Below are 22792 nucleotides of genomic sequence, written 5' to 3' on the forward strand. Positions count from 1 at the left end.
CACTAAAATATGATTTGAATAGTACTTTTATTGTAGCTAAACAAGATATAGCAGTCCTTGGACTTTCCATCCCATTTCTACAAAAACAAAATCAAACTATATCTAATATAAACTAGTACAAAAAATTCTCAATCCCGTCAAAGTACATGGTTTATTTCCAGCGATTTTGCACACTTGCAAGCCTTGCTACATGTTTTACCTGTCACGAAATTCTATTATTTTATAAAGTCACATCATTTTCTATAAAAAGGGAATGGAACAATCCAATGTAAAATTGCACGTGCCCAGTGCCCCAACAGAAAACTACTTTGGGATTTTCTCATAGGCGTGACCTCTGCTTCTCGAAGGTAGACTGCCAGAGGGAGAAGCATGTGTCAGCCCAATGGAAACCCTGTTGTGGGATTTCTTTTTGCTTTTTAAACCGATCACTTTTTAGGACGAGTTCCCACTGTATTTTCTAGTCCAAAATCCTTGCCACCAGATTATCATCTATTCCATCAATTTGCCACCTCTACCTGCTTTTCCAAAAGCCTTGATTGGAAAGAACTTCCTCTTATGGAATTCCCAGTTCTCTCTACAGTACTTGCAATCGCCCTCATCTCTCACCGGCTTCCCCTCTCGCTCCCACAATCCAGGTCCCCAGACACCCCTCGCCCCATTCCCAGCGTCTGAAGACAGCGTTGGGGTGTGGGTGTGAGGGGGACAGGGCTTTCCCAGGTGCCCCTCCTCGCAATCCCCCTTCCCAGGTGCTGCAGGGGGAGGGGAGCGGGTGGGTGGAAGGCGGTGGGGGAGGGGTGGGGCGAGGAGGAGGGGAGGGGGAGGGGGCAGAAGGAGGAGGAGGGGTGTGTGTGCGAGCGTGTGTGGCTGGGGGAAGCCATTGCCTGTTTAATAGTTGCTGTTGCTGCACTTCCGCTTCTCTCCCAGCGAGAGAGAGACACGAGTGGCCAGGCCCAGCCGCAGCCGCAGCACAGCCGCCGCGGCGGCACGGAGGAGCCAGACACAAAGAGAGGTACGGGGATCCCCTCTGTGGCCCGCCGCCCCCTGGCCGCGCCGCCTGGCCCCAGGGACACCCCTGGCCGCCCGCCCGCCAGTGCCGCCCGGGCCGCGGGGCATGGGGCTGGGGGTGGCGGCGAGGAGCCGGGGAGCCGCAGGGGTCCGGGGCCCGTTCGCGGGGGATGGGCCGGCACCCCGGGCCGCGTGGGGCACGGGGGTCGCCGGCGTCGGGCTGGGGTGGGGGGAGTCGCGGCTCGAACTGTCAGCGCTGCCCGGGAACCCCCCGCTGGCCGCCGCGGGGCCGGGAGCGGGGGAGGGGAGTAGGGGAGCCCCGTGTTGCGCCGGGGCGGGGGCCCGTGGGCATGGCCCCCTCCCGGGCCGGCGAGCTCATTGTTATTCCTGCGCGGCGGCGGGGGCGGCCTCCGCACCCCAGCCCTCGGCGCGGCGCGGCACGGCGCGCGCCCGCTCGGGACCCCCGCCCGGCCGCGCAGTCCCTAGCCCGGCGCCCGGGGTGGGGGCGGCGAGCAAGCGCGGGGGCCTTGGCCTCGCCGCCCCTGTCCCGGCGGCTGCCCTTCCCCCACCGGGCACCGCTCCCCGCCTCCGTCCCCCCGATTCGGCTTCCTCTCTTACTCCTTTCCCGCCCCTCCCCTCTTCCCGACCTCGCCAAACTCCGCTCGTGGCCCCGCAGTCTCGCCCGGGCCCCCGGCGCCCCAAGACCCCAAGAGTGGACAAAAACAGCCCCGAGGCCGGCGGGCCGCAGGACCTTCCCTCCCCGGGCCTGCCGCGGCGCCCCTGCTCTCCCCCCTCCTCCACGGTTTCTCCCTCGAGGCCCGGTGGGGACCCCACGGGGCGAGGGAGGGGTTGCTCGCCGTGCCCCCTACTTGGGGCCCGAAAGAAACAGATTGTCCGCTCCACTCTGCCAGAGCCTTAATGGGCCTGGAGACTTTGGCAAGAGGGTGGAGGGCGGTGGGTGCAGTGGGGCCCTCCAGACGGAACTCGAGTTCCGTATTTACATTCCCTGCAGGGCCTTGTGTTTCTGTTTTGTTTCCCTCCCCCTGCAGGGGCAGTTTGAGGGGTGGGGTGGGGGGTTCGCTATGTCGGATGACGATTCGAGGGCAAGCACCAGCTCCTCCTCATCTTCGTCCTCCAACCAGCAAACCGAGAAAGAAACAAACACCCCCAAGAAGAAGGAGAGTAAAGTCAGCATGAGCAAAAACTCCAAGCTCCTCTCCACCAGCGCCAAGAGGTACGACACCCCTGTGTCCCCCACTCCTCAGGCTTCTAGGTAGCTTTTAAACTGCCTCTTACTGCATTTGGGCCACCTTCCAGGAAGGGTAGCTTAAATGCTTCTTATGGTTTATGTGTTCTCAGAAATGAAAATGGGCCATAGAAGCCCTGATTATTTTCTCTTTTGCCTCTTCTTCTGTTCCGATCATTGTCCACTGGTAGCTGTTGTGGCTTGCTTCTTCCAGTTCTTGGTGTTTGTGAGAATCTTCATTTAGGTTTACTAGTGACCCCCAGATATTTCAGGTTAGTTGTCTTACTAATCACTAGTCAGTGACCTTCCCCAGGGCTGTCACTCCGTTTCTTAATTACTGTAGTAATACCTTCCTAGACAACTCATATCAAAACGAATTGCACGACCATCTCTTTTCCTCTTCACTTGTTGCAGGGATGATTTTTTTTTTTTTTTTTTTTTTTTTTTTTTTTGTGTGGTACCATGAATTGAACTCAGGACTTTGTGCTTGCCAGGCAGGCATTGTGCTGCTGAGCTATATTCCCTGCCCTAGGGATTATCTTTTCTGAATAGAGCTTTTCCCACAAATTGCTTCAGGGATACTCACATTAGTGGGAAAAAGCTTGGTAGGTGATGTTTCCTAGTGGAATTTAAAGATATTTTTCTGATTTGGAGAGAGGAAATGAATGAATGAGTACAATAAATGATTGTAAAATGGTTACCTGGGTTATTTTGGTGATTCTCTTTTATTTTCTTTGCTTTGTCAAATTTCCAGGAGACATTTTTTCATGCTATTTTTTTTTTTTTTTTTTGTCGGTACGGTTTGGGGATCGAGCTCAAGACCTCACGATGTCACGCTTGCAAGGCAGGCACTTAGGAAGCTGAGCTAATCCAGCCCCTCTTTCTTTTTCTTTTTCCTTTTTTTTTGGTACGGGGATAGAACTTAAAACTTTCTGCTTGCCTGGCAGGTGTTGTCCCACTGAGCTATATCCCCGGACCCGTGTGCTGTTTGCTCTTTTCTTACACTGTAAAAATTCACCTTTTCTTTTTCCTCCAGTTGAATTAAACCGGTGCCTTTTTCTTTATTCTTTTCCTCACACACGTTTCTTGAGGCAGTTTCTTTGCACCTTCATCATCCCTCAGAAGCGTCCTACTGACCCCATGATTCTTAAAATAACCTATGGTCAGTAGATTCCTGGGAACCCCCAGGCACCCTCTCATAAATCCCCTCCATGTCAGCTAAATAGTTGCTAAACTTTAAATCACCAAGTTGGGAAGATGGGAAGGAATCCCTAGTTAGGGATTCCTTAAAGTGTTTATAAATGGAACATGAGGCTTTAAATCTCTGTTGTAGTGAGCCCTAGAACTTGGAGTTTGAGAGTGGTTCTGTCATTCTCCCTGGCTTGAAGTTTGAGAATTTGGTGAACTGATTCAGTGCCTTAACTAACTATGGGCTGTCTTAATGATTTTAGCTTACTTTGAATAGTGCAGGGAGTAAAGCAAGTGGCAAGGTGTCTTGGCAAGACTGCTCTTTTATAGATGGTTTGGTTTCATTGCATCTTGGCTTCCCTGTGGGCCTAACCAGCTCTCTGATTAGCCCTATATGGGTTCTCCTGATACCTAGCATCTACCGTACATACTCTGATAGAACCCTCCTTAGAACTTCCCCTCTTACATCCCCATTCTCCACTAGCCTTTTGGCTTGAACTGCCCCAATGCAAGAATTTGCTTTAGGTCATCAGTATTTTATATTTTTCTGGGTATCTGTGTTGTATACGAATATATTTGAGGGCAAAGGCACACCTTGTAAATAAAGTCTGCATTTTGTCACCAATTTACAAAGGGGAATTTACTCTTAGACATAATATGTTCATTATGCTAAAGAAGTTCAGACTAGGAAAGAGATGGTAGATGTAGAAAATTAAAGGTGGGGAGCTATAAAGAGTAATTTTACCTATAAACATCAGGATTTCCTTCCCTCCCCTCTCTTGTTTCTCCTCTCCTGCAGTGAATTTATAGACCTAGGTGTCTTGCTGAGAGAGTGGGTATTAATTTGTGTTAAGGTTAATATTAAAAGGCAAAAAAGTGAAGAGAGTGTATGTAGGAAAGAGAAGAGAAAATTCATGCTCCTGGGGTCTGTGGAGGGTGTTCTGTGAAATATATTGGTTTGGAAAGTAGGTGTTGTCCACAAAATTGGAAGGGGCACATTTACCAGGAGATTACTTTCTCAGTACTAAAGAAATAATTACCTTTTTTGAGTTTTTGGGGAGGAAGTTTTTGCCTATGAGACATAACTCTTAAGTCAATTCTAAAAGGTGCAAAGAAACCAGGGTTCCAAACTTTTAGTCTATATGGAATAATGTCTGAGTCAAAGCAGCAGGGATGCAAGTATCAGTACTGCAATGCTCATTGGTAGCTGAGTTTAGCAGGAAACTAATAATTCAGTGCTACTAGAAACTTAAACCCTTTTCTAAAGTTGATCACTTTGTGGTGGACAGGAAATTCTCTTCAGTAGGGAAGTAAAGAATGTAAGTGATCATCCTTGTCTTCTTTTCACGTAGAGGAAACAATGCCTTGTAAAACATCGCTTTGATAGCTGGTCTCTTCCTATCTTCAGAAACTTTTGGAAAGAGAAAATTATGTATTGTCATTCAAATTGCCGCGTGTGTGTCGTTTTTCATCCCGAGCTGGGTCAGTGAAATTTTCAAGTTGTAACCTAGAACAGTAGGACTTTATGTGATAGGAAGAGAGGTTATGAAAATAGGCACCTTTTAGAAGGTGGAAGCAGTTTAAAGGCCCTAAAGTTGGCCGTACGAACTGATGTTCCAGGGCCTAGGTAAGCACAAGACAAAGGCCAGGGCTTGGTGTGAACCGCCTGGTGCCTTTGGCTTGGGGCTGGGGGATGGGACTCTGTGAAGTATATAGAGTTGAGGTCCAGGCCGAAAATTGGGGGTCACTGGTAAGGAAAGGTCCATTGTGAGCCACAGAAGGGGCGACCGAGAGAGAAGGAAGTGTCCGAGGGAAGTGCGAGGACTTCGGGGAAAGCAGGGCCGCAAAGCTGGGCCGCAAGTCTGCGCGGCATGCGGGGCGGGGGCGGGTGCACCTGTGCGGGCGCGGGCAGGGTTCCGGGCGCCGGGAGGACGGCGGCGCCGCGCAGGACCCTTCTCCCCGCCGCCTGCGCCCGCCCGCCCGCAACTTAGGCAGCGCGGGGCCGCCCCGAGCGCGCGCCGTGTGGCCGGGCCGCCCACCCGCGACGGCGCAGGTCAGCCCGGTTGGGGGGCCTCGCAGGCAGCGGCCATGTTGACGGCGGCGCGGGGCTGGGCAGGCCTGGCATCCGCGGCCTACGGGGGGCGCCCTTCCGGCCACTGGCCCGGGGCGTGAGCCGCGGGTCCGGGCTAGCAGGCGGGGCGGGCCGGCCGGAGGTGCAGGGGAAGGCCGCGGGAGAGGAGTGTTGAGGGAGAAACTTTGAGATGATTTCCTCCCCGATTGGAAACGCCAAAACTGGAGCGGCCGCAGTTTGCGAGCAGAATTGGAACCCAGACTTCGGGACAAGAGAACTCGAACTGCCGCCTCCGCCTCCAGAAAAGTTTCCTGAAGCACCGACCTGTGCGTTTGATATGCAGTGTCCTCGGTCCCAGTGGAGCCCCGCGGGCCCGGTTAGGTTTGCCACAGGTGGGAAGCTTCCAAGGCCTTAACGCCTTAACGCTTCTTGTGTTTTGTTTTCCCGGCTCAGGATTCAGAAGGAGCTGGCAGACATCACTCTAGACCCTCCGCCTAACTGCAGGTGAGCTGCCTTCAAGATTTTTCTCTATACTCCTAACCTTGCCTTAGCCTTTTCTTTGCATTACCACTGATCCGTGCCTTTTTTCTTAGGTTGATGCTTTCGGTGCTAATATTAAGGGCTGGAACTTACTCAGTGTAACATTTTGATGAGTTTTTGACTGCCTCAGTGCTCTGTCCAGGAGAAGTAATGGGTTTATTTAAAGGTGTTCCTTTGCCTAGTGGGTCTTAGATATGTTATATAAGGATGTAAAACCTTTTAGGTACTAAGGTACATAGATTTAGGCGACTGCTTTGCTATAGGAATGTCTCAGGCTCTGTTAAGCTCATAGATAATAGAATCATACACTGAGTTAGTTCATAGATAGAATCATCCTCAGAGTTAGTTCATTGCATATAGTTTTGTATTGGACTTTTAGCAGGGCAATTCGGGAAATAATTTTTGTTGTTTCATTAGAAATTTAAATTTACAAGGTACTGTTTTTCCATGGTATTTCTTTATTAAGACTGTATATATGGGTGTATATTTCAATTTCAAAACAATTTAAAACGAGTTTCCACTGGATCTGTTGGTTTAGAATAGCTGTTTTGCTACCATCGAGCTATGGTGGAAAATTTGATGACTTTCCTAAATCAACAGTGATGTGTTATAGTAAACCATTTATTTGAGGGAGAGTCATTGTTCATTTCTATAACTCCTAGTTTAAAAAATAAATTACAGCATTTAACTTCTCAGTTCTCAGGATTGGCATTGGAATGGATTGCAATTGTGTTAGTGTTACTCAGAAAATATTCAGTGGCCAGATGCAGAATATAAGGTGAATACGTGGAAATGTTCAAGTTAAAAGCTAACCGGTCGTTTGGACACATTTGTTCTTAATTTTAATCAGTTGTGGGAGATGTTTGCTGTTGAAATTTTGTTCTGTTTTGTGAGGAAAGTCATTTTGAGTTTGAAAAGTATACATTAGTTTGAAATGGAACCACTGAGTCACTCTGGAGGATTATTGTCATGGCTAACAGTCTTTACAGGTTGAGAAACTGAAGAAACGGTAGCAGTTGTTCACATGGAAGCAGTAGTCTCAGTTTGTGTGACTCCATAGTAATCTCTCCCTCCAGATCTGTGCAGCGTGGCTATTGCTCGTCTTTGGCATTGTGTGTCCTGTGTGTTTCACTGATCAAATTATGAAGTTGAGGCATGGTTTTAAAACTGCTATCTATTAAAGCATAGAGTGGCTTTTTGTGCATGCAGTCAAATTTTTTAAATTTTATTTATTTTATATATATATATATTTTAGACTAGTCAAGTGCAGTAGTTAGAAGGGGGGAAAGAGTAGAACAAGGAGTTCAATCTGTACTGACTGTGAACAGTCAATTGAGATAACTCACTACCTTTGGACCAGCCCATGCAGTCAAATTTAAAATTATAAACAGTTTGAAATTTTTTGGGGGATTAGTCATTTTAAATAGGGCCAGGCGAGGTGGTGCATGCCTGTGATTCCAGCACTTAGGAGGCCGAGGCAAGATGATTATCCCAAGTTCGAGGTCAGCGTGGGGTACTTGAAACCCTATCTCAAAGAAAAAAAGTAAAAATGGGATTAAATACACTTTAATTTTACATTTCAACTGAGTTTCGTGTGTGAGAGATTTCCTGTTTTTGAGGGATATGGAACTTTATTTTTTTTAATACCAAGTACATTGATTAGAAAAGAAAGTTAGGAAATATTTCATATCTTGAGAAATTTTTTAATAAAAAGCAATAAACGAACAGAAAAAAATAATAAAGATCAGAAAACAGTCCCTTATCAAACTGTCGACACCATTTTTCATAAAGATTAACTTTTGGTTCTTACATTTCTGTAAAAATACAAAAGACTCAGAATAGTCTAAACAATATTGATAAAGGAACAAAATTAGAGCTCCAGCCCTCCCCACTCCCATGATTTATCAAAAAGTCAACACCAATCATGACAAAACAACATTGATATCAAGATAGACAAACCCACCAAAGTACCAATATAAAGTCCCAGAATAGATATCCACGCAATAGACAGGAACTTTCTGTCTTTGAAGCATCCTCCTACCTCTTTGTGACCCTTTGGAGTATTATTTGTGGTCAGGAGAAACTCAAAACAGAGTGGCTATTGCAAGATGGACAAATCTCTTCAGTACATTTAATACTTTTTGAGAAAAATGATTTCAGAAAAAATACCAGCTATCTTTATTTTGCAAGTGAATGCACATTTTGTTGTCCTTAACAGATGAAGACTGTTTTATTTTCTGAAAACAGAAAAACAGTTTAGATCACTTAAGTAATGTACATTTAAAATTTGGTTTTGGTTGCCCTTTAATGTTACCATCCCAACATATAGTTATCTCAAAATTCAGCACTCTTATGTAAGTTCAGTTTTATGTTTTTTGTGCTGGTAGCTTGTAGGATTTAATTATTTGATATTTTGAAAACTTCGTTGGAGATGGAAATACACAATTCAGTTTGGGAATCTTTGAAGTATGTTTTCAATTAAAATGTGAGTTAGACGATACAATAAAGGCATGTACTTTTAAAAATAATTTCTCCAAAGTTATCTGGAACATGACAGCTTAGTAGTTTGGATAGCATTGAAATTGTAATTTCATCACCTATAAATTATATTTTGAATCAGCTAAATAATTGGTTTTCAATTAATGTATCTTGGCCATATTTTTACCTTTTTCATCTTGCTTCAATTAGTATTTATAGTTTTAAATTTAAGCACATTATTTTCATAAAACATAGTACTTGGCACAACCTGTCAATAAACAGTTGATTATTGCCAATCACTGGTAAAATTAATTCTTGTGAAAGAAGATGCATTACCTGTTTTCACTAATACTACTACTTGACAAAAACATTTGAAGTTACTGAACTTCAAAAGTTGAGTGAAATGCAGTTGCTAAATGTGTTTAATGTCTGAAAACAAAGTTAAATCTTTAATGTTTTATATTACTGATTAGACTTTTTAGAACAATACGATGCAGCGTATACTCAGTATGTAAATCAAAAGTATTATAAATGACTATCTTAAAGTTGCTTTCTATTGCATATGATTACATTGCTTATTTTTATTATTTCAGCTAGTTTTATGTATATGTACATATAACTTGCACGTATGAAAAAATTGTCTCCCTACTCACTGTGCATTTGATTTTTTTTTTTAAGCCAGTCAAATTTAGCAGTGGGGGGGTGGTATACCAACTTTAGTGACACTAATGTTAATAAGTTCTGATAACCCACTGCCATCGGACCAGCCATTGGCTCAGTTCTTTTGAGAAGTAAATATTACCTTAACTACTATAATGATTTCCTAAAGCTCCCCCTATCTTGGGTTGTAAAATTATGCCTTTTAGATAGCTGGTGAACTCTGGGCCATTTGAGTCAGTTTTGCTGCTGTTATTTTATAGTCCACAGCCTGAACTTGCCAAATTGACTAGTTATAGCCGTGTAGCTAGTCTGTAGACCTAAGTCTGTTATTGGTATGTCTGCTTATCCTAATGAGCATACATTGCCCAAATCCTTTAAACTTCAGATTTTATTTAATGAACACATTTATATTATGAATAAACATATTAAGTAATGATTTGAAATCTAGAAGTTCAAGTTTTGGGTGGGTGCTATTTGGAGATAAAATGTCTCCAAGAAGTAATTAAACATTTCAAGCACAGAGACTAACAGAAATTTCCTTTTGTATGCTACATTACTTTTTGACTTTTTGTCTATTTCTTGAATAAACCTATGGCAGTACTTTAAATTTATGTTTCTGGGAGAACCTGGATTATGTAATCAGATAAAATGTGTTTTAAAGTCTATTTAAAAGATGACTTAAAGATAAAAAATTTAGTGTACTTAACTAAAAAGTGAAATTTTCTCAGCCTTCTTTATTTACCTCATTTACTCGTAAAAGGTCTTAATCTCTGGCCTGCCTACTTATAGTGTCACAAAGTTGAGGTTAAAGTTTTCTGTATGTGCTATCTGGTGATATCATTAGACTTGCCTGTTTACTGTTTTTTCTTTTTCTTTTTTCTTTTTTGGTACCAGGAGAGTCATGAGCTTGCACTTGCCAGGCAAGCAAGTGCTTGTGCTGCTGAGCTAAATCCCTAGCCATTACCTTTTCTTTTTTTTTTACTTTTTCTTTTTTTCCGGTACCATGACTGTATTTGCCAGGCAGGCACTTAACGCCATGAGGTGATCCCTGGCCCCCTTACCTCCTTTTTGATATCTTTTTGTTACATTTTAAAGGTATTACACATTAAGAATGCTTTATGTTGCCTGGGGTGGTGGTGCACGCCTGTAATACCAACACTCGGGAAGCTGAGGCAGGATTGTTGGGAGTTAAGAGACCAGCCTGGGCTACAAAGTGAGCTGAAGGCTAGCCTGACCTGCATAGTGAGAGAGTTTCAAAAAGACCAAACACAGGACCTCTTGCTTACCAGGCAAGTGCTTGAGCTACTGAACTAAATTTCCAGCCCCAAAAGAAGACTTTTTGTTATTGTTTTGTTTTTTGCTGTGTAGGGTCTTGCTATGTAGTCTAGACCATCCTTAAACGCACTGTGTAGCCGAAGCTGGCCTTGAATTTGCAGCAGTCATCCTGCCCCAGCCTGCTGGTTGCCAGGGTTATAGGTGTGCTAACATGCCTGGTTTAAGAAAACATGTTTTTTAAACATTCAAATGCAAACATTTGTGGAATTAAAAATATCTCTCTTGTGAAATCTTCTGTTCCTTGTAGGGAGATGCTGCAAGCTCATACTTTTATGTATGTATCCTTTCAGGTAGTTTCTCTGAATTTACTTAGTTGTATTTGCCTTATTAAAAGTACCTTGTAATAGTGGTAATGGTAGTGAGATACCAATTTAGAAGTCCCAGGCTGTTATCCTTGGTTTACAATGAAAAGAGATCCAGTCTTTATAATGGTATAGTAGTACATCGTCCACATTCAACATGTTTTAAATGATCGTTGGGTCAATAGAAGCCATCCCCACCAAAAATATGCTTTAAAAATGTACATCTTTTTCTTGTTTTTCATTTATCTACTACTAAATGCATTAATAGAAATGACAAATGTGAATCATGGATAGTTTTGCAGTTTGCATTTAAATTGTTAGCATTGTGTAGTATGTATTTTTACATGTGAAAGGCAGTGTTGAAAAATAGAATGAGGGTATAGAAGATTAGTGCAATCAAAATAATACCCAAGTGGTGGTCATGCTTATGGATCATCGCCTACTGCCTGAACGAGTTGGAAGGAAAGAACTATCCAGAAGCGCTTTTCCAAATGAGTATGAACTCTGTGGCTATTGTGTTTAGTAAAAGACTGTATCTGAATTGTGAAACTCTGGTTCTTCTTCAGAAAGCTCAAAAGAATCACTGTGTGACCCAGCAATTCTACTCCTAGGCATACGGATAAACTTGAAGACAGAGTTAAACAAATATGTATATGTCACTGTTCACAGCGCCGCTACCCCAATGGGTAGAAAGTGGAAACACAACTATCGTTTGATGAGTGGCTGAAGAAAGTATAGACAGACAAAATGGAACATTCAGCTGTGAAAAACAATGAAGTTCTGATACATGGCAATAACATGAGATTGAAAATGTTATACCAGTAAAATAACTAGATACAAAAGGTCAAATATCATACAATTCTATTTAAATGCAGTCTCTACAATGGTCAGATTAATAGTGATAGAACGTAGATTAGTGGTTTGAGGGACTATGGGGAGGGGAAAATGGGAAGTTATTTATTTATTAAATGAGTACAGTTTCTGTGAAGAGTGGTGAAATTCTTATAAATACATAGTGGTGACAGTTGTATGTGAATGTAATCGAATGCCACTGAATGGACACTTAAAAGTGATTAAATCTTATTGTATACATATATATCTCATCACAATAAACTATCACTGTTAATATCAGTAATTTGGGAAAAGTGCATATACTTTAGAAGGCTTTGTTTACAGTTTCTAGGAATTTTTTTTTTTTGTCTTTTGAGACAGGTTTTCACTGTGCAGTTCAGGCTGGCCTTGAACTCAGTGATCCTCTTGCCTCAGCCTTCAGAGAGCTGAAATTACAGGGGTGCACCACCACGCTTGCCTGGGAGTACTTATAAAGAATGCTGATAATAAATTCCTTTCACAAACGAGTGCCTGTTACACATGAATGCCTTCAAGGAGTTCGTTTATAAATGAGTACAAGTGATAAATGCATACACAGACTTTTGAGTAATAGTCTTGAAAATACAAATATTACCTAAAAAGTAATATATGTAGATTATGTTATAAAGGTTCAGATGAGTGAGAGATTAGTTTGACCCGGGTATGAAGGATGGTAGCTGGAACACCTAGTAACATAGGAACAGTGACAGGAAGTGAGAAATGGGGTGGAAAAGAGAAAGGATAGATACCATCTTGGAATAGTAGAGACAGCACTATCAGACAGTAGTAGATAAAACTTTGGCTGACAAGTAAGAAACAAGTAGAAAGATTTAATTACATAAGTGATAAAACTTGTGATGTGCCTCATTATCAGGCTGAGGCTTTGAATTTCATTTTGTTGATACTAGAGAATCACTGAAACTCTTGAGCAGGTGCTATAATTCATGTAGAGCCAAGTATGTGGATAGAACCAAGCAAGGATTAGCACAGCTCCCTAAAAGCAGAGACTTGAGTACAGATGATGGCTGTCCAAGTGGAGTGGAGAGACTCAAGGCAGTATAATCAAGGAAACTTGGCTCTTGGTTTAGGTATAGAGAACTTAATATATTAAGAGATGAGAAGTTCTTTTGGGTATTGGGTAAGAAGATGGTACCATTAATAGAAGCAGATAAGGCAGGAAAATGAATCGGAGATCTCTTAACAATTTTATAAACAGTTTGTTTGCTTTGGTGATCATACCTAATGTTTAACATGTTGTCACCATCCAGTAGGCCCTCAGTAAATTTTGCAATTTGATTATCTATTTAAATTTATTATTAATCTGTCATTGAACTCTCAGATCTGCTTTTAGATAAGATCAGACAGATTAAGATTATATATCCCTTAAGGGGGGGGGGGCTGGGGATTTAGCTCAGTGGCATAAGCACCTGCCTTGCAAGCAGCCGGTCGTGAATTCGATCCCCGGTACCGATAAAGATGAAAAAGACAAAAAAAAAAAAAAAAAAAAAAAAAGGGTGATGATTCTGAACCTATATGTATATATTTCCTAGCTTTTTAGTTTGAAAAATTTCAAAACTACAGAAGAATTTGAAGGAAAAACGCACTCACCCTTCATACTGATTCAGCTGTTAAAATTTCTCTGTGTTTGCATTGTTTACTATGTATTTATTTTGTGGAACTGTGTGAGAGTAAGCTACAGGATAAGATGTTTATTTTGTTTTGTATGCATTGATTCTAAAGTGAGCTAGCTGCGGTGCTGACACTAGAGCTGGCCTTGTGAGCCCACGTTAGACTTCAGTGTTCTAGAGATGGTAAAGTGCATAGGATGGCCAAGGAAAGAGGCGAAGGATGTTCCCAGGAATGTCCACAAGTGAAAGATGGGTAAATTAAGAGGACTTGGAGAAAGTAGCAGCAAAGGCATGCGAGGAGAGTGAGCACAAAGTTCCAAAAGCCCTAGAGAAGTTAGGGCTCTAAAATACAGAAATTTATGAGTCTGCTCTGCAGGCTGAGGGGGAGAAGCAGACAGTGGAAAGGAATGAAAATGCAAGAGAGAGAAGTAATGTTTTCATACATAAATGTAGAGAAGGTGGCAGAATATGGACTTGAGGGTTATATGTGGACAGCATATATTTAGAAAGGCTGGTAGCTTGGGATTTGATGGCAGTGAGTTTTCTAGAAGATCAGAAGCACTTTTACGAAAAGTACTCCAGCTCATTTATAAAATTTAAAGGAAACAGCATTTTTCTCTAGTCTGCTACTTCCCAGTAGACTTCGATACTATTATATCTTTGTAGCTCTACAGCACCCAAGGAGGAGTAGCTAAATAGTATGTATTGGTTAAATTAAAAACACAAAAACCTAATTTAAATCTGATGGTTTAATAGAATATTTTCATTACCCTCTTCAGAAAATAATAGAGCAGGGAAATTGTCGTCACATTTTACACTATCTGTCGCTGGCATTCTTTTTAAGTTTGCATCTGAGCAGTTTATGCAGTCTGGACCCTTTCAGAATCATAGAGGAGTCAGACATCTTGATACAAAAGATGTAACGTCTCAATGTAGATACCAGCACAGATCACATTAAAATACAGTAAGTTTTATTTTTATGTTTTGGCTTTATAAAGCTACCGTTTGTCAGAAAGTGAGCATGGGTCCAGGGGTACTAAATATATTGTGTTTCCAGAAGTGTTCTTCTAGATCTTAAAGCTGTCCCAGATAATTGGTATGTTAGAGATACTGACACATTCCCTGTCACCAGTGAAGTGAAACAGGGTTTCATAATAAGCCCATTCTTAATCAGCCTCTTATGCAGCCATGCCCTAAAGTGAAACAAAAGACCTAGTAACTGGTGTCAGAATATGCTTGTAATCCATTTAGAAACCTACTCTGTGGGCTAAAAGCTTATCAAAGCCCCTGCTTAAGAACCAGATCCAGGAACTGCTGTGTGCTACTGGCTGTTTCTGGAAGCATCTACACACTGTGATTTAAAAAAAAAAAAAAGAAAAAAAATATATGGTTTAAATTATTATAGTAAGAGGCATACAGTAAAAGGCATATTAATAGCCCCTGAAAATACTACCGTTTATTTTGAACAGACTTGATCCCATCATTCTTGCCACTTTCTGAGCAGTTAGGAAAATCTTGTTTCATGAGTGTCTTTAGATGTGCTATTGTGACTGCCTGGATATCCTCACTTGTTCAAAACACATACCTTCCATGGTCATTTTGACTGTGCGGAAGAGCCAGAAGTTGTACTTTACCAGATCCAGTGTGTAAGGTGGATACAGGCATACTGTTAATGTTTTTATGAGCCACTTTTTCTGTTGGGTGGCGTTTGGCAGCACCATTCACTGTATTTTTTAATCACAACTAGTGAAGGCATTCACATAGATGAGTTGTAGAGCCACTTTAGGAAGTGGCAAGACCGATAGGCCAAGTGTGTTCAGAGTTATGGGGAGTATTTTGAGGTGGATTAATGCCATTGTATCTTTTTACTGTAATTTAAAAAATTTTTTTTCCAAGTCCATTTTATTTCAAGGAGAAAAAGAAGAAAGAACTAAAGCTGGAGATATAGCTCAGCAGCATAAATGTCTGCCTTGCAAGCACGAGGTTGTGAGTTTGATCCTTGGTACCAAAAACAAAACAAAAAAACATATCTAGCCCAATTTTAGCCAGGCATGATGACATTCACCTGTAATCCTAGCACTGGGAAGGCTGAGGCAGGAAGATTGTCAGGAGTTTAAGACCAGCCTGGGCTACAAAGTGAGCTCAAGGCCAGCCTGAACTGCATAAGGAGACCCTGTCTCAAACGAAACAAAACAAAACAAAACAAAACAACCCCAACAAAAAAATCTAAAACAAAATTTCAAAGATTGAGAAGGCAGCAATGATACATGTACATATATTGTGCATTGTCATCTCCAAATCAGTGACCCAGAGCACAAGACATCCGCATTCATTTGTCCAGACAATACCAGCACAAACCTTTCTCTTCAGTGAACTCAAATCAGGAGTATAACTACCTTAACTTTTTATATACATATACATATACACATGTTGTTTCTTTCAGCTTCCTACATTAATGAGACAGTGTGTTGTTTATACTTGTCTTCACTAAGGAGTATGGTCCCTAATTGTATCCATTTACCTATAAAAGTCTCCATTTTATCCTCCTTTATGGCTGAGTAGTACTCCTGTATAAAAATACCACATCGTTTTTATCCATTCCTTAGTGGATGGGCATTTAGGTTGTTTCCAAGGTCTGTCTATTACAGATTGCGCTGCTGTAAACAGGGGTGTACATGTGTCACTGTGGTGTGACGTTTTAATTCTTTTGGAAAGATAACCAGGAGGGGCATAGCTAGGTTGAATGTAACTTGTAGTCCTAGTTTTTTGAGGACTCTCCACACTGATTTCCATTGTGGTTGCAGCATTCTGCATACCCATCAACAGTGGAGAAGAGTTCCTTTTTCCCCATAGCCCCCCCAGCATTTGTTGTTGCTTGATTTCTTGATAATTGTAATCTCAGTTTTGTTTTACTTTGTATCTCTCAAATGATCAGTGATGTCGAACTTTTTTTTTTACATATTTATTTGCCATTTGTATTTCTTCATCTGAGTAGTGTATATTCACCTCAGATGCCCATTTTTTGGATTGGGTCTTTGAATCTGGGATGACTGATTTTTTTTTTTTTTTTTTTTTTTTTTGAGTTCTTTACATAGTACTCCTTTGTCTGAGTTACAGCTTTACATGTTCTTTAAACAGTAATCCTTTATCTGAGTGAGGTACAGCTAGCAAACACTTTATCCCACGGTGTGGGTTGTCTCTTCATTCTATATGTGGTTTCTCTGGCTGTGCAATAGCTTTTCAGTAGAGATCCCAGTTGTTGATTCTTTGTGATAGTTCCTGTGCAATCAGGGTTTTGTTTATAAAGTCTTTGCCTACACCAATGTCTTGAAGAGTTTTACCTCTTTATCTTTCAGCACATTTAATGTTTCTGTTGTAATAAAAATTTAAAATTTAAACATTCACCATATATTTTTGTTCACCCCATGTATACAAATGACTATGGATTGCTTTCTAGAATGTCATAGCATAGATGGTGAATCTTTGGGAGGCCAAAGTGATGTCTTACCCCACTGGGAGAGTCCTGCAGTGCAGAGATTTTCAAATGCGGAAGTAATTTAAAATTGATAACAAGAATTTGCTGCCTGTGGCAGCATGTTGTTCCCTAACAGTTTAACAAAGCTGTTAAAAAATGAATTCTGTCTGCTTTTCAAATAACATGTTGACCTGAATGTGACCGATCAAGTGGAATGCCAGGCTAGAGTCAAGGAAACTGGTATTGTCTAGCTGTTCCATAGCATTCCAAAGCAAACCTGCTGTTTTTGCTGTGGAGCACATACACTAAAGTTGGAACAGTATAGAGAAGATTACTGTGGCCCTTGGGTGAGGATGACACACAAATTCCTGAAGTGTTCCATATTTTTATGGGGAAAAACATGTATCATGTATAAGTATAAGTTTGAGATCATTATATATATCTTAAATGTACCAATAAACTTTATTAATTAAAAACAAATTTGCCACAGATTAACATGTCAGTATCACATTTTAAGTAGTATAATCAATAGAGAGGTTTCTGTGGGTCTGCTAGCATGGAAATAAGCATTATGTGTATTATCAGAATCTTGACTGTATCTGTTTTAATTGGTGGATGGGAAATTGATGTGGGATGGACCTAGCAAATTCTACAGCAAAAGACACTGACGTATGTTTTCAAACAGCAATAGAGTGGCTTGGGAGGATCTTACTTAGAGGAAAGTTGTAGATGTGATATAGCTCAAAAAATCTGAATTAGATCAGGAAGCAGTGTTGCTCGAGATTGACAACAGCATGAGTAAATAAGACACTAGTCATTTCAAAAGTGAGAGTGTGCCAGGCTGTGCTCAGCATTGCTCTGTAGGTGCTTGCAGCAAAGCTAGACTCCAGCTTGTAAAGTTTGAATTTTGGTAGGCAATGCCAGCTGCAACCAAATTAAAGGGATTCGTACAAGTCCTGATGACTGATAAACAAATTGAGTGCAGTGACAGAGAACAGAGAGTGGGCAGAGGTTACCTACAGGAAGCTTAAGGTATTTAGGCAAAGACTTGACAGAGGAGAAAAAGGATACCCTTGTAAAAACTTTGGGAAGAACATTCCAGAGGGAAGCATAAACACAGGCGCTGAGGTAGGGGAGATAGGTGATATGAAACATGTAAACCATGGTAAAGGGTTGGGATTTCATTCCAACAACAGTAAAAAGGCATTCTAGGCATTGAAGCTAGGAAGTGACATTCTCTCAGCAGTGCTTTAGAAGACTTTTTTTCCTACCTTTTCTGTTTTATGGAAGCTAGAAAGGTGGGATTAGTGGGTGGAAGGAGACCAGAAAGGGTAGGGTATTGCTCTAGTACAGGTTAAGGTGATGGTAGCTAGGATTTTGTAGTGGCAGTGGAGATGGAGTTAGAACACCTGGATCTGTTGATGCAGTGGACGTTGGAGTTATGGGAAAGGAGCCCTAATGACTTTAGGTGGTTTTTGTTTGTATGTTTGGTTTTTGGTGCTCTTGGCTAGATGATGGTGATGTTTTACTGGTAGAAGTTTGCAGTGGAGACTTGTATGTCTGTGTGTTTCTGTTTGGAGGAGGGCAAAGTGGAAATAGCTCTTTTTCAGATGGGTTAGGTTTGATTCCCCTGAAGGTGCAGAATAGAAGAGATAGAAGTTAGTTACAGTTCAGGGATATTTTGAACTTGAGATACATACAGATTTGGTATTGTCATCCTATAGGGGATTCTGTGACTGTCTGGATGTGTCTAGCTGACCTAGAAAGTAAAAGTATTGTAAGAAGAGGGCCTACTAGGGTAGACTTAGGCATCCAGCATTTAGAGGTTTATAGTAAGAGAAGTCTGCAAAGGAAGAAACTGGCGAATTCAAGGATATGGCATGAGAAAGCAGTGAGTGGCATAAACCTGTGATCTCAGTTACTTTGGAGGCTGAGGCAAGAGGAAGGCAAGTTGGAGACCAGCCTGGGCCATTTAGTGAGACCCTGCCTCACAATGAAAAGGACTGGGGCTGTGGTTAGTGGTGGTGTATTTGCTTAGCGTGTACATGGCCCTGGGATCAGTCTTTCATAGGACAAGCCCATTTGAGAGGAGATGACAAAAAGGGGATGATTTGGGGGATAAAAAAGATGTATTACTCCTCCTATTTAGAAGATTTCATTATATTTATCCAGGAAAATGATTTGAGTATTCTCATTTTTACTCATTAGGACAGAACTTCTTTTTTATTTTTTTAAAATTTTTTTATCTTCAAACTAGACAGAACTTCTTACCATTGTGTATATTATTTTTTTCTGGAACCATTTTCAGTACTATAGATTCTCAAAGGTTATTTTTTCTGACTTTTCTTTCCTCTCTCCTTACCAAAAAAGTTTTTGTTTTAAAATTTTGAGGCAGGTTCTTGCTAACTTAGGCAGGTGTTGTAGTTAGGGGCTGTGAGGAGAACAATTAAAATCAGGACACAGAATTTGTAATATTATTTTATGGTGGTTACCCAGAGTTAAACACAAGAAGTGCAGAGAATCTAAAGACCCAGAATATTCAGAATCAGTCCTGGATCCCATAGCAATGTCCTGCATGAATCCAGATGAAGACCCAGAACCCATAACAATGTCTCCCATGAGTGCAACTGGAGATTTAGAGCCCACAAAAAGGACTCACGCCAGTCTGTTTTAAGGACTTGCACTGGGAAAGCCCAAATGTCAATGATGGAAGCTAGCAAGTCTATGCCAACAGGGTGAAGGAATTGTGCTGGTAGATTGAGGGTTCTGCACTGGAGCTAAGAAGTCATGCTCAAAATAAGGACCAGGGCTGCCCTGAAAAGTGTCACAGCCATCCTCAGCAACAGGGAGGTCCCAAGCTCCTCCAGTGATAAGAACAGTTGTGTACATGCCACAACGCTAGTGTGACAAGTTTCTCCTGGAGATTATATAGTAAACATCTTCTCCTGTGGAGCCAGGAAGCGATGCTTGATGTAAGGACCAGAGCTTCCCCCAAAGTGAACCACAGCCACTCTCACCAATAATGACCTGAGCTCTTCTGATAATGGTTGAAATCATATTGGGGAAGCTAGTCATGACAAGCTCTTCCAGGAGAACCAATGGCTCAACAGCAACACTTAGAGAAACCCACAACACCTCACTGTTCTTCTCCACCGCCTGTATTTATGCTGGCAACTTTGCTCAGGTGGAACATCTGCGTGTGCTCAGCACCATACTGATTTAATTCAGCTGATGTTAAGTTGACTACCAGTTTTTAATCCATGACAGCAGGATTGGGTTACACACATGTGCCATCACACCTAAGAACCGTATTCTTGAAGTGATAATTTAAGCCGGCATATGGGCACATTTATAATCTCAGCACTCTAGAGGCTAGCAGGAGAATCGCTGTAAGTTCAGGGCTATTCTGGCCTGCGTAGTAAGTTTAAGGCCAGCCTGCTGTAGAAAGTGAGATCTTTCTCACTTTTCAGAACAAAAAAATGGTAACTGTTGTAGTCAGGATTTGCAAAGAAAACGGTTACATACAAGACACATAATTTATAGTATTATTTTACAATCCAAGGTGTCAAATACAAAGAAAATGCAGGTAATCTGTCCATACCCTAAAGACTTAGAGATAGCCAAGAGCCTAGATCCCACAGAAATACCCTGCGTGAGTTCTGCTCACACAGACCTAGAGCCCATGACAATGACTTATCCATGTCTGTTTCATGGGATCTGTGCTGGGAACGCCCCAAGGTCAGTGAAAGCTAGAAAGTCTGTGCCAGCAGCATGAAAGATCTGTGCTAGCAGGCTGAGTGTTCCTGGAGCCAGGAAGCAATGCTTAAAGTTAAGAACCAGAGTTCCCCCTCACCACCCCCATAAGTAGCACAGCCATCCTCAGTGACAGTGAGGTCCTGAGCTCCTCCAGTGATTAAAAACAGCCGAGTTCATATCTGGAAGCCAGCGTGACAAGCTTCTCCTGGAGATTGAACAGCATACTATTTTTGCCTCTGGAGGTAAGGACCAGATCTTCCCCAAAGTGAACCACAGCCATTCTCAGTGACAAGACCCTGAGCTCCTCTGATGATCAGAACAGCCAAGTTCCTATCATGAAAGAAGCTTGACAAGCTCCTCCAGGAGAACCTATGGCACTAAACTGCACTAACACTCTTCATCTCCAGGTCTCCTTTTTATGCTGGCAACAATCCTCATGTAGGCCAGCTGATTCAGTTCAGCTCAGCTGGTATTTAGGTTGACCATCAGTTTTAAATTCACCACAGTAACTATCCCACAGCATAAAAAAAAGGAGTAATTTTATCCATTCTGTGCTGTTTTACTTACTCATTTTTCAGTCTCTCTTAAAACCTTTATATATTTAGTGGTTTGTTTAGAGCAACTTTTACTGCTTTTTGAAGATTTGAACTTTCCCAGCCTGATAACAAGTCCTTTCAAGAACAGTCATCTTTCAATTCTGAAGCATCTCTGATACCTTTTATTTAGATCCCTATTGGAGCACTAGGGTTGAGGATAACAACATTTACTCATTGTCATTTGACCTGAAGATACATTTTAAAATTAAATGCTGTTTTGTTATTTGGTGAGCTAAAAATCTACAGGCTTCATCTGCATTTTCTTTTCTGTTGAAATCTTTAATTCACTTTTATATTGCTGGCTTTCTGCTAACCTGGTGTGCTCCCTCCCTTTCTTGTTACTTAAAGGGAAAAAAATTGCTAGCCAATTAAGTTTTTTTTTTTCAGAAATTTGTTGTGGATGTGTTCCCTTGAGGCAGAAAACAGTTGGCAATGATAATTGCGATTTTGAGAAGCAGATACAACTTTGTAAACCCAGAGTGTATGCAGAAATTTTAAATACATTTAGGATGGTGTTGCAGTTTCTTTTTTTTTCTTTTTTTTGGTATTTTTCGTTTTTTATCGGTACCAGGGATCAAACTCACAACTGCCTGCTTGCAAGGCAGGCGCTTATGCCGCTGAGCTAAATCCCCAGCCCCTGGTGTTGCAGTTTCTATGTATCACCCCTGGGCAGCTCTGAACCACTAGTGGTCCATGAGTAACTGTTACATCAGATAGCATACAACAGTCCCGTTAGAAATCACAAGCTGTGGGCTGGGGGTTTAGCTCAGTGGCATAAGCGCCTGCCTTGAAAGCAGGCAGTCGTGAGTTCGATCTCCGGTACCAGTAAAAAGGAAAAAGACAAAGAAAAAAAAGAAATCACAAGCTGCCTGATTGAATAGTCATACATGTATCATCAGCAGGAACATGTTAAGGGCCCAAACTCTGGAGTGTTACTCATTCCCCAGGAAATATGTACCAGGCTCAGCAGGAGTAGTAATTGTTTTCCTTGAATGCATTTTAAAAATACATGACATACCAAGCACATCATTTGCATCATAAGAATTGTTTAAGCAAAAGTTTTGATTTTGTTAAGTCTTACTACTAGTTTTGCAAGCATATTGAGAACTGGCCTATCTATCAGTGATTCAGTTGGGGTAGGCAGGGCAGTGTTCTCCCTGCCCCACCTGTTTTTCTCTGCCTGTTGCATGTCCGCCCAGGCTGAGCAACATGAATTGTTAATTACAGTACTTTGCTCTGTGTTACCTTGTTTACTCCACTGTGTGGCTCATTGATTTCAGATACTGTACAGGTAAAATCAGCAGCTCCTCACTGTATTGAGTCATTCATTCATTCTAACGTACATTGGGTATGTACTGTTATGCCAGGGGTGCTAAAGATACTATAGGGAAAAAAATGTCCTTGTGGAGTTTGCATTCATATAGAAGGTGGGCAATAAATCAGTGTGTAAAGTAGTTTTAGATAACAGTGCTTAGCAATTAAAATGGAGTGATGCATAGACTGGACAGGTTGGGCATTGATGTGTCCACTTTGGCAGACATGTCCCCAAATAATGACAAGGACCTGGCCTGAGAAGGAGACAGACAGATGAGATAGATTTTTTTTTTCTTTTTTAGTTTTTTTGAGAGAGGGTCTTACTACT

General features: G+C 41.7%; 1 protein-coding gene and 1 non-coding gene across 8 annotated transcripts in view; both read left to right on the plus strand.

Moving 5' to 3' along the window:
• The first annotated feature begins 600 nt into the window (after window positions 1–600).
• Window positions 601–22792, plus strand: part of Ube2e1 (ubiquitin conjugating enzyme E2 E1) — an 86077-nt gene continuing 63885 nt past the window's right edge. The window contains exons 1-4 of one of the 7 annotated variants that reach the window (XM_005008299.4): window positions 601–746; window positions 925–1009; window positions 2055–2239; window positions 5964–6014. In XM_005008299.4, the coding sequence (XP_005008356.1) occupies window positions 2088–2239; window positions 5964–6014 (203 nt within the window). In that variant the 5' untranslated portion in view covers window positions 601–746; window positions 925–1009; window positions 2055–2087. The other 6 variants (XM_005008300.4, XM_063257009.1, XM_063257010.1 and 3 more) reach the window with 6 other exon arrangements.
• On the plus strand, window positions 17081–17186 carry LOC111754722 (U6 spliceosomal RNA). Its single transcript, XR_002789392.1, has one exon. It is a non-coding gene; the product is annotated as a U6 spliceosomal RNA (small nuclear RNA).

The sequence above is a fragment of the Cavia porcellus genome, unplaced genomic scaffold (assembly GCF_034190915.1).
Source record: "Cavia porcellus strain 051 isolate PalLab524CR breed Dunkin Hartley unplaced genomic scaffold, mCavPor4.1 scaffold_10, whole genome shotgun sequence".
Taxonomy (NCBI): domain Eukaryota; kingdom Metazoa; phylum Chordata; class Mammalia; order Rodentia; family Caviidae; genus Cavia; species Cavia porcellus.